Source organism: Colossoma macropomum, unplaced genomic scaffold, assembly GCF_904425465.1.
Source record: "Colossoma macropomum unplaced genomic scaffold, Colossoma_macropomum, whole genome shotgun sequence".
NCBI classification, from domain to species: Eukaryota; Metazoa; Chordata; class Actinopteri; order Characiformes; family Serrasalmidae; genus Colossoma; species Colossoma macropomum.
The window spans coordinates 18,797,705-18,810,096 of NW_023494805.1; the positions used below are offsets into that span (position 1 = coordinate 18,797,705).

Genomic DNA, 12,392 nt, shown 5'->3' on the forward strand with positions numbered 1-12,392 from the left:
AGTCCTTGAGTGTTTGACTGAGAACCAGGAAGCGTGACAATACCAAACAGCTCAGCAGATTAACCGGGTCTCAAACTGCAACAGTAATATTCAACAGGCATTATTATTATTGTTTCTTTTATAGCTTTACATTTTTAAGAAATCACTGTAAAACTGCAACACACAAAGTAAAGACTCACACAAAGATTGAATGTCTTTGAACTGCCTTAAGTTGTATTAAAGCCAGCGTGGGAAGTGAAGGTACACCATTGCTAGCTTGGTTGTAACATTGAAATTCCTATAGAAACCCTAGTGTATATCATTGTTATCGTAGTGGTGGTTCTCTACTTGTAACAAAAGGTTCTGCTATTGTTACAAGCTCATATCGTAACAATAGCAAAGCCTTTTTTGGTGCTTTATAGAACCCTTTTCAAAAAGGTTCTATGTAGAACCATCTACAGAACTTTTTCCACCAATCTGAAAAACCTTTTCATGATGCAAAGAACCTTTTAATCATGCAAAGCATTTGTTGAGGGTTATGGTTCTATATAGAAACACTTTCTTTGCTATAAAACATGTGAAGAACCATCTTTTTAAAGAGTGTATACTGGTTTTCAGTAGGATTAATAAATCACACTTTAACAGCCCACTGCTTGCTTCTTGTTCAAATAATAATGTGGACAGATCTTGTTGTGTTAAGAAGGAAGAAAAGAAATTGTTGCCTTGTGCTGCTAAAGAGTTGACAACATATGACAGCATAGGGCTGTTGTAGTACATAGACTACAGGGTATGTGACAAATATGATTTATTTTGGTGCTTTTTAAAGCCAAAGATGGCTTAAAGGCTGTTGACATAAATTTACATATAAATCTATCGTTGATTAATGATATCATTGTCAGTTGGATCAAGCTTGCCCCTCACCCCTGTCCAGGTCATATAAAGAAGATTTGAGACAAAAAAATCAATATAAAAAATTGATAGAAGAAAAAGAAACACTGTGTCAGTGTGCTGGAGTATGATACATGTTTTAGAGGCCAGAGGCTAAACTTAATCACTTTCTGTTGTGGAACTTTAAGCTCACACTCTGTCAGGGTTATTGTAGAGGATGTGAGCAGTTTGTCTCACTGTGGCTGCCTGAGACCCAGCAGGCACAGTAATAAACTCCTGAATGACTCGACTTCAAATCTTTCACTCTCAGAACATAATCATTATCATTCTGCAGCTCCACAGAGAAGTCCTCTGCTCCAGGACTACGAACAGGGCTAGAACCATCCTTTTTAACATACAGGATCCTTTTGAGAGCTTCCCCATCTTTCTGTTGGTACCAATGGACAAAGTTGCCCTCACTTAGTCCGGTCACTTTGCATTTGATATAAGCTCTTTTGGTCTTTTGCCTTGTCCAGGAGAGTTCAGGTTGCTCCACTGTCTGTCCCAGAACACCTACTGTAATAAACATTAAACTGTAAATGAGGCATTTTATTATTGTTCGTATGCTTTTTCTTCTTATTTTTTTTTTATCATTCAGATTCTTCCATCATAACCCTAAAAACTCACATTGATATGATACTTACCTACAATCACTGAGAAGAGAACAGCACACACATCTATATACATCTTTCATTTAGTTGTGAAATGAATTCAAATGAACTGTTCTTCATAAAATTTTGTGTGAACTGAGCAGTGTAATCTACAATGTACATCTCTTAGCTGTGACTCTTGTGATGTCATTTCCTGGATGCCAGTCAGCATCTGGTTCTTCTAATGTAGTTTATTGAAGATATAACTCAATAACAGCAATAAACACACACACACACACACGCACACACACACACACACACATTATCTAAGCCACTTATCCTCGCAGAGGGGTGCTGGAGCCTACCCCAGTGGTCACTCCACATAGAAAGGACCCTGTCCGCCCAGCCGGGGAATCAAACCCAGGCCTTTCTTGCTGTGAGGTGACAGCAATAACAAAAAAAAACATATTCATCATCAACATTTAGAAATATTAATATTAGGTTTTTTTTGTCTTGAGTTACCCTGAACTTCTGTTTCACAACCATTTGCTGTTTTTCACATCATTCACACTCATATTAGAAGATTTTTAGCATTACAATGTTGGTATTGTAATGTTAGTATTAGGTACTTTTTGGCTAAAACCCTTCCACTGTGTACAGTAGAGTGCGTGTATAATAATGTTGAATGTTGTTGGCTGTGTTCTAGTTTGTAGTTTGATGCTGGCATATAGAGAATGTAACATGGAGCACTAGTGTTCCATCACGACAAGTCCTAAAGACTTAAAACAGCATAACAGGCAGTGATCGACACCAGAGAGTGACAGTGTTCTGTGTTATAGTTTAAGTTTGTAGGTTGGTTAGGTTTGTTTTCTTCCACAGATACAAGGTTAGTTATTGTTATATATTTATTACAGATAAACTGGTCCTGACTGCAAAAAATGTCAAACATATCGTGCACTTCTTTCATGAAATAAAATTAAGTGCTTAAGTACTTGTTTTCTTTACGGCTGGAGTACATGATGAAGCAAATAAAGGTATATATACATTTAAACAGTTTAAGAGTGTTTTTACACTGTTAATGCATTTGTAACATGAATAAAGTGCACACAGTATAGTGCATACAGTAGTTTTTGTACAGAACTTCAGCTTGTTTCTTCACTGTGTCACTATAGTCCCAGCAGGCACAGTAATATACTGCTGAATGTTCTGTCTTTAAGTTGGGAATTTTCAAAACAAACTGATCATCTGCTTTCTTCTCTGATTTTAAGAACTCAAAACCAGGATCGTTTTGGTAGGATCCATCACTGATTCCCACATACTGAACTCTCTTCAATGTTTCATCTTCTTTCTTCTGATACCAGTGAATGTAACTGTAACAGCCTGAGGGGAATGTGCATTCTACTATGGCAGTCTTTGTAGCAGCTTTAGTCATTAGGAACTTCTGGTGCAGCTCCACAGCACTATCCACTGTTAAAAGGAGTTTAGTAAATAATGATTAAATGAGTAGAATATGCAAAAAATTGAAAATATATTAAATATTTTTATGAACACAACAAATAAGACATTATGAGGCTGAAGAGAAATATTTCATATAGCAAAGCAATAACAGGTTAAACACTGGTTAAACTTACCTGCACTAATTAAGAAAATGGTGAGCAGCACTGTTAACTGCAGTGGGAGATGCATTGCTATTCTTAGTGTAGGGAGTTCCTATGACTGCAGCAGTAGATACTCTCTGGAGAGTAAATGTTAATAAGGGAAAGTTATGCACTTCTCGCCCCCTTCTGGTAACCATTTGGTGTAACATGTCTTCCATAGGTGTTCAGCTGGATTGAGATCTGATAAACAAAGTCACATAATATTTACATAATTTTCATATTTATCAAACCATTCAGTGATCCGTCATGACCTGTGGATGGGGTCATTCTCATCCTGGAAGAGTCCATCCCCATGGGGATAGAAATATTCAAAATGTTTCATCATAGGGTAAAGATGACCAATCAGAATAACTTTGTATAGATTTCGAATGACCCTTTCTCTTATGAGACAAGGTGACCCAACCCATTGTTCTTACTGAGCTCAGGAGCAACTGAAGCTCAGCATTTTTATGCATGCAATGTTTGATTATATTATGCAGTGCTGTTGTCTGGAGCATCAGCAAAAGTGTAGAGTTTGATTTTCTCCTGTCTCTCAAAGATGAAAGCTTTAAATGCATTTATCTGACAGTTTTATTGGTCTACCAGGTGTTGCACAGTTGTTAGCCATCAGATTTTCACTAAATCTTTTAATAGTTTTGGAAGCTCCTGTTTGTTCACTTATTATCCTTTGACTTTCCACTTCCATTTGCAAGTGGATTATCTTATATCTAATCTCCTCAGAAATATCAACCTTTTGCACAATAATGTACATCACAGACCTCTCAGTCTCAGAAAGTGACACACAATTTTTGTGGTTGTCCTCAGGTTCTCACTCTATCTGGTTCTTCTGCCAGGACTCCTTACTGCACTCTAGACTGCTAAAGCCCTGTTTCAGCGTCTTTTACGTCGTTTTACAGCTTTGCAGAATACTGACCGAAGACTACAGTTCACATCACTCATATAGCAGGCCTTGTTTGAGAGAGTAGCACAGTGAGCTCCACCTTAGGACACCACCTGGTGTCCAATGGCCAAAAGTAGAAGGTTTCTTATATGCTTTTTTAATAAGCTATTTACTTACTTCTTGAGTACATATACTGTTAAATGCAATATAAATGATAATTCAACCAATAGTAAGCCAGCTTGTGCTGTGCAAATAGACATTCAAGACAGTCTCTTTCAATTACTTATTTATTTTTTTCTTTGACTAATGAATGCAACATTTTAAAAGTGCATTCAAAATGTGATTTTAATGGAGTCATTTTACAATTAAAAAAGTTTTAGTTTTTGCTTCTCTGCTACTGAGTAATTTATGTACTTCTACCATCTCTGATCTCTGCTTCAGGATTCACACTGTCAGAGTTTTTGTACAGGATGTGAAGAATTGCTGTCACTGTGGCTGCCTGACTCCCAGCAGGCACAGTAATAAACTGCAGAATGGCTCGTCTTCAGTGTGTCCACCTTTAGATCATAAGCATTAGACTTCTTGTCCACCTTTACACTGAACTCTTTTGCCTGTGGATGGTTGGGGTCAAATGTGAGGCCACTGCCATCGTGCTTAATGTAGAGTATTCTTCTGAGAGCTTCGTCTTTCTGCTGGTACCAGTGGACGTATGCTGTCCTCAGATCTGTCACTTTACAGCTGATGTAAACACTTTTCCCTGCTGGCTTTGTCCAGAAGAGTTCACTTTGCTCCACTGTCACTCCCAGCACAGCTACTGTAATCAACATTAAACTGGAAATCAGTCATTATAAAAGCTTATGGTTTGTTGAAATCACATGTAGTGACCTTGTTTGATATTGTACTCACCTTGAGTCAATGAGAAAAGAATAATAAACATATTAATAAGCATCTTTAACTGGAGTGTTAAATACAGTGCTGCCTTTTACATACTTGGATTTTCATTTTTGTGTGAGTTACCAGTTAAAACCAGTTAAGACTGCTGATGTCATTTCCTGTGGGTGGAGCACCAGTAACACTGTGTGTTCTTTGATTGGCCACTCCTGCACTGAAAGAGGAGTGTGTTGAAAGTGGGTGTTTATTTTTTATTTATTTGTTTTATTGTGTTTATTTAATTTAATCTGTGGAGTATTTGGCTATCCAAAAAGCAGGACTAAAAATCCCAGTATCTAGTCATTTTATCAGGGCTTTTTCATTGTGATCATAATTTCATTATTCACATTTGAAACACTGAGTGTAAAGATGAACATTTATGCACTCATACACATTCCATTCATTCTGGTGCTTTATTAAAGTTTGCTGAAATACAAGTTGAGTCCTCCCAAGTGTCTAACATTGCTCTGACTAGCTCCATAATTAGCTTTAGCATCAACTCATCTGAAGTGGAAGATTTCATCACTCAAACCTCCTAATCAGACATGAAAACCTATAGCTTTAGCATTAAGTGAAGAAAAAGTGTGAAATCTTTCCCACAAAAAACACTTTTCTCAGCTGCCTGAAACGTTGCATTGGAATTCCAGCTCTTTTCTTTGTTACAAGAAGACACACTCACGTGTCTACTGCCTGAAGAGAGCTGACAAATCAGAACGTGTCAGATAGGGGGTGACTAGAGATGTACAGTACGAAAAAATAATGTGTTTTTGGAACATTGAAGCATGTAAATTTATTCTGGTAGACCCCAAAAATAGAGTCATCAGTATTGAAAATTAGCATAATATGACTCCTTTAATTCTTTATTTCAGTCCTTTTCTTTGTTGGAAGGAGGTGAAGATGAATGAGAAGCTAATAAATCTACTCTACTGGAGTTGATTTGTTATATGTTGTTTAGGGTGGTTAATAATTCTATTTAAAGTATTCAGGCCTAATGCAGTGCACTCTGGCAGTTATTGTACAGGATGTGAGCAGTTTGTCTCACTGTGGCTGCTTGTGTCCCAGGTGGCACAGTAATAAACTGCTGAATGACTCGGCTTCACTGCATCCACTTTCAGAACATAATCATTACCCTTCTCCAGCTGCACAGAGAAGTCTTTTGCTTCAGGATGATCAGCATTAGGAACGATGCTAGTGCCGGCTTTATTAACATACAGAATCCTTTTGAGAGCTTCACCGTCTTTCTGTTGGTACCAGTGGACATAGTCAGTAGTCATGTCAGTCACTGCACAGCTGATAAAAACTCTTTTGCCCTTTTGCTTTGTCCAGGAGAGTTTAGGTTGCTCCACTGTCAGCCCCAACACAGCAACTGTAAACAACATTAAACTGTGAATGAATTATTCTAAGATTTTTTTTTACATTTTTTTCCTTCACTAAAGACTTGCATTGATATAATACTTACCTACAACTGAAGAGAAGAGAACACCATACACATTTATTAGCATCTTCAGTTAGACTTCAAGTCTGTACTTAATAAAATGCTCTGGCTTGCACCTTTGCTTTGTGTTTGCATGAACTCCAGTGTCATCTGTAGCATAAATCTTTCAGCTAGGGCTTAGTGATGTCATTTCCTGGATATCAGTACATGCATATGCACTGAATGTGTCTTAATGTGGCAAGTATAAAATGATGACGACAACAACAATAATAATAATAATAATAATAATAATAATAATAATAATAATAATAATAATAATAATAGCCACATGATCATTTTACACTGAAATACTACCATCACACTGCAAAAGTCCTGCTAAAGGGTATAAAAAGCAAATGTAGCTGAAGAACAAGTATGCAGCCTGTTTTTCCCTTGTCCTTTTTTGCACTATGCTTGAATTCTTTCATTAACAAGTCAACAATAAAGGATGCTGGAAAACTAAGACCAAGAATTAGACAGTTGTAGTCATATCAGGAGTGTCTTAATTGACATTTTGTATCAGTGTTTGCCCAAAAGTCTGTTTTGTCTATCTACATCATGCTTCTATGCTTTTTTTAAAAACAAGTGTACATTTTTAGAGTGTCAGTACACTTTATTATTGTTCAGTTGGAGTTCTCAGCTGCATGCCCAGGTCTTAGATGTGTTCTGCTGTGCAGCTTTAATTCAAGCCTTCCCCATTGTGTGAAGTGCACCACTAGTGAAGCATCACAGTAAGATGACTCCCTTAACTATTGTTATAGGTTGTGTTTATTTTGACTAACACCAGAGGGTAACACTGTTCTGAGATATAGTCTAACACTCTAAAAAAAAGTCCAGAAATATGAATTACTGGAAGCACTAGACTGATGCACCTTTAGGATCAGATGCACTTTCACACACTGTTTGTTCTGTAGGGTATGCATTATCTAATCCCTTGTTTTTAAAGAACTCATTCTCCTGGGCTTATCTTCTGTGCTTATTATTCCTTTATTCAATTTTTATTAATTCCATGCAAAAAAATCTAAAGAACATTTGTGATACCAAACGGGAAGATACCTGTGAGCTTAGCATTTTCTCTGTACAAAGGGATCTGTAAAGACACACTGGCAGCAAGCAGTAGTGAAAAGACCATGGAGCCAGCCGTCGTGGGTTTAATATCATCCAGAGTGGGCAGAATGTATACACCGAGCTGCAGTAACAAAGTACGGTGTTGCGGCATCTTTGAGCTTGACTTTTACAGCAATGACATCTCAAATTAATTGATCTTGTCCCATTTTTTTGCCCTTGCTGTCTATATGCTATACGCTTGTCTCTCCTTTCATGTTTAAAGGCACTTATTAGCTGCCCAGGGCCGGCTCATTTCTGTTTGGGCACTTTGTGGAGTGCTGCGGCTCTGCTGTGCTTAGAAATCTGACCTTGCTTGCCTGCAACATCATTTGCCATCTTTGTGACAGTTCCTTGTCCAGAACTCCATCACTAGTCTACCTTTGATGTGTTCGTTTTTTTTTGCCACCAAAAGCACTAGATTCAGTCACTCCATGCAATCTTCATGTGCATTCTTACATGCTTTTGTGCTGCTTCTGCACCTACTGATGGAACTTCCCCCTCGAAATTCGCCCCACTCATTTGCATAAACGATAGTATTGATAATATTCTCAGCCTCTTTCCAAGACAGTACACACCTGCACTTCTCTCAACTCTTTGTCTAGCTTAGAGGCTATCTGAGAACCGAGTAACCGCTGTTTCTATTCTGGTCATAACTCAGGGTGACTAAAGTCTACTTCACTTCTGATACCATGAATTGTTAATGAATGATTAGAACAGCCCTTGCTGTTTTGATGTAGTTTTAACATGAAGACGAAAAGGGTTGAGGCACATTTACTATACTACTTTCCATACTGTGCAATCCAATCACCTAATTCTTATTGCTTCCCCAGTATTGGCTAGTGCTTCAGTGTGGCTTCCAGCAAGCACAATGTCTCCACTAAAAGGAGGAAAAGGGGCATAGTGGTGTGCCCTGGAGTGGCACCAGCCATCACAATAAATTTGATGGGCCGCCACAGGTGCCTCCCCACCGAAGATGAAGTGTTTGTCTTAGTGATATGATGGTCGTGACAAGCAGAAAAAGACCAGACTCGAGCAGCACACAGCCAGAAGACTACAACCAGCTACAACTAAGGTCAACAATTTATTTCGCCAGCTTAAATTGCAATTCTGTTCTGTATAAAACAAATGATCATCACTCAGCTATATTAAATAAAACATAATAACAATAGCTTTATGCTGAAGCCTCTTTCAGACGAGATGCTTCACTGTAGCCTGAACTGAATTATTTTTTTAATGTTAATGTTAAAATTGATTATAGATTAAAGATTGTTTAGAAATGCTGTTTATTTTTTAAATCTTTTAAGCATTGTATATTTTCTTAATATATTCATTGTACATATTTATCAATGTCTTACTTCATTATCATTTACTTATTTATTTTCATCTTAATGTTCAAGAGATTTGAATTGGTGTGAATGTGTGTACTTCTTCCACCTTTAGTCTCTACCTAAGGTTTCACACGCAGAGTTTTTGTACAGGATGTGAAGAATTACTGTCACTGTGGCTGCCTCTCTCCCAGCAGGCACAGTAATAAACTGCAGAATGGCTCGTCTTCAGTGTGTCCACTCTCAATTCATGAATATTAGAACTCCTGTCCACCTTTACAGTGAACTCTCTTGCCTGTGGATGGCTGGAGTCATATGTGAGGCCACTGCCATCCTGCTTAACGTAGAGTATTCTTTTGAGAGCTTCACCGTCTTTCTGCTGGTACCAGTGGATGTAGTCAGTGGTCAGACCAGTCACTTTGCAGCTGATAAACACTCTTTTGCCCTTTGGCTTTGTCCAGGAGAGTTCATTTTGTTCCACTGTCACTCCCAGCACAGCTACTGTAATCAACATTAAACTGGAAATCAGTCATTGTAAAAGCTTATGGTTTGTTGAAATCACATGTAATGACCTTGTTTGATATTGTACTCACCTTGAGTCAATGAGAAAAGAATAATAAACATATCAATAAGCATCTTTAACTGGAGTGTTGAACACAGTTTTTGCCTAATGTTGCTGACTTTTACATACTTGGTTTTCATGCAGAGTTATCAGTTTCAAAATATCCTAACTATCTGATGTCATTTCCTGTGGGTGGAGCAGCAGTAACGGTGTGTGTTCTTTAATTGGCCACTCCTGCACTGAAAGAGGAGTGTGCTGAAACCTGCTGCTCTCTGTGCCTCCATCTGTCCCCACATGAACCACAGTTCACAGACTAATTGCTCTATCACACAATGCTGCCCAAAAATATTCAAAATGTGGGGATTTATTTATTTATTCATTTTATTTATTATTAATATTAATTAATGTATTATGTGTTCAATAAATCCCTAATATTAATTGTTTTTTCTTTTGACCTTAAAGGCCACAGTGTTAAGATAACAGAAATGGTGTATGAAAGTAGTACATTCATTATTTATTTAGGAACATTCAGTAACACATTATTTGGACAACCCACTTTACATGCTTTGTGTGTGCTTCCCTTGCCTTTAATGACTGCAGTGTTTTAGGCTGACTGCATTTTTTCCATAATTGTTATTGTTCACAATCATATGCTTATATCACAACAAACATCATGATTTTTTTTTACAAAATTAACAAAAGTTTGAAACACGGCTGGTGCTATAATCACCTTCAGAGGGCAGTGGTGAGTAATGTTTGTTAATTTGGGGTTGAGTTTATTTGAGCTACAAACACCAATGAAGCAATTGATCAATCTGGCCACTTTAGGCTTGTATTTTAATAGTAGTATACAATGAACCAAAAAGACCATTTAACAGGTAAATGCAAATGTTTATAAGGAAATTAATCATCAGCTAATATTCCATGATTGTGACATGCCTACCTTTAACATGATGCTACTAAAATGCTTTGAAATGTGTTGTTTTTCAGTGTTGTTTTTTGTTTATGTTTATGTAAAGAAAAAAAACACTAATAGGCTACAATTGTTGGTATAACAGTCATTTAGCCAGAAAGAAATTAATGCCTTATTTCTAAAGGAAAGTTCTAGTCGTCATTTCATTTTTCAGTTCTTAACACCAAATGATATAGATTACTATAATGAGCCAGGATAGGACTATTTAACGTTTAGTGTGGTTTGGCTAATAGTTTTACTGCACTGGACTTTCAGCTAGCAAAATGTTGTAATGAAGCAGTTGGACATAATACAAGGGCACAGGGCTGGTCATGACACTGGGAAGACACAGGGGAAATGGTCAAGCCTGACCAGGGATACCATAACAAAGGTAAACATTTGAATCTTATGTGTGTTAATGTGTATTGAAACCCAGTATTCATTTTTTGTAATCAAGAATGAAAGGGATGTGATTCTTACTGTGGTTTAATAAATCTCAAGTTTACTCTTTTATTCTTTATTTGTGTGCTTTTTAAAGCCACGTGTTTTCTGACATTTAAAATGGACATTGCAGAAAAATATCTATCAATCAATTGTTGATTAACTTTCTCGGTTGGTTCAAGCTTCCCCCCTTGCCCCCCTGTCTAAGGCAAAAATTAATGAAAAAATAAATCTTAAGCAGCACAGATGTTGTCTAATGTGGAACCTTCAGGTTGCACTTTGGCAGAGTATCAGAGTTATTGTAGAGGATGTGAGCAGTTTGTGTCACTGTGTCTCCCTGAGACAGAATACCAGCAGGCGCAGTAATAAACTCCTGAATGACTCGACTTCAGTTCCTTCACTCTCAGAACATAATTATTACCATACTGTAGCTCCACAGTGAAGTCTTTTGCTTCAGAAATGGTCAGTATTATGAACAGTGCTAGTACCATCTTTATTAACATACAGGATCCTTTTGAGAGCTTCACCGTCTTTCTGTTGGTACCAGTGGACGTAATTGTTGCTCTGTAGTCCGGTCACTTTACATTTGATATAAGCTCTTTTGCTGTTTTGCTTTGTCCAGGAGAGTTCAGGTTGCTCCACTGTCTGTCCCAGCACACCTACTGTAATAAACATTAAACTGTCAATAAGGCATTTTAATATTATAATTATCTAATTATTATTCAGATCTTACTTCACATCCATGAAGACTCACATTGATACAGTACTTACCTACAATCACTGAGAAAAGAACAGCACACACATCTATAAACATCTTTTATTTAGTTGTGAAAGTCTGTTCTTCATAAAATGCTCTTGATTGCACCTTCACTCTGAGTGTGTATGAACTCCAGTGTTATCTGCAGCACACATTTCTCAGCTGTGACTCATGTGATGTCATTTCCTGAATATCAGTCAGCTTTCTGGTTCTTTTAAAGTAGTTTACTGAAGATGTATCTTAATAAATGATAAAGGGGCCCTACGTTCTGTTGATGCCTGTTAACTTTAAAAATGAGTAGATCAGACTTAAACTATGAACTTTTGTAAAAACATAATAACTCAAACACGCCCTTGTACAAATTAAACAAGCAGTTTACTAAGTAAACAGGTAGCAGCAAGCTTCAGTTACAGAGAACTGCTTATAGAAATTCTCAGTAATATCAACCTTCAGTGCTGAATACTAAAAAGCTGGAAACTACTATGAGCTTTTTTTTCAAGTGTAAGCTGTAAAGTTCTAAGCTATAAGATTTAACAACCAATCAAGATTTTAGCTTTTAATGAGTTTACTCGATATACCTTTGTAAAAATGACAACATAGCTTTTGTAAATTTATTTTAAATTATGATATTTACATTCAACCAAGGCTACGCCGTTATTCAACCATGGCTACTCTTCATTCTCATTCAAAAGACATGAAAATGAAAAAAAAAACAGAAAGAACAAAACAAAAGTTGCAGGCCTGGTTCGATGCTTAGAAATGTGGAGCTTCAAAACCCAAAAATTTAGCTGCTTCACTCATGTGAACAAT

At 37.1% G+C, this 12,392-nt stretch overlaps 1 protein-coding gene across 1 annotated transcript in view; it reads right to left on the reverse strand.

Moving 5' to 3' along the window:
• LOC118825368 overlaps window positions 1-9,384 on the reverse strand; it is a 102,128-nt gene extending 92,744 nt beyond the window's left edge. The window contains exons 1-5 of the mRNA XM_036595956.1: window positions 9,166-9,384; window positions 7,495-7,627; window positions 6,424-6,429; window positions 6,007-6,330; window positions 4,525-4,848 (exon numbers count right to left, since the gene is read on the reverse strand). Of these exons, the coding sequence (XP_036451849.1) occupies window positions 4,525-4,848; window positions 6,007-6,330; window positions 6,424-6,429; window positions 7,495-7,627; window positions 9,166-9,384 (1,006 nt within the window). The remainder of the gene's footprint in view (window positions 1-4,524; window positions 4,849-6,006; window positions 6,331-6,423; window positions 6,430-7,494; window positions 7,628-9,165) is intronic.
• Between the last annotated feature and the right edge of the window lie 3,008 nt (window positions 9,385-12,392).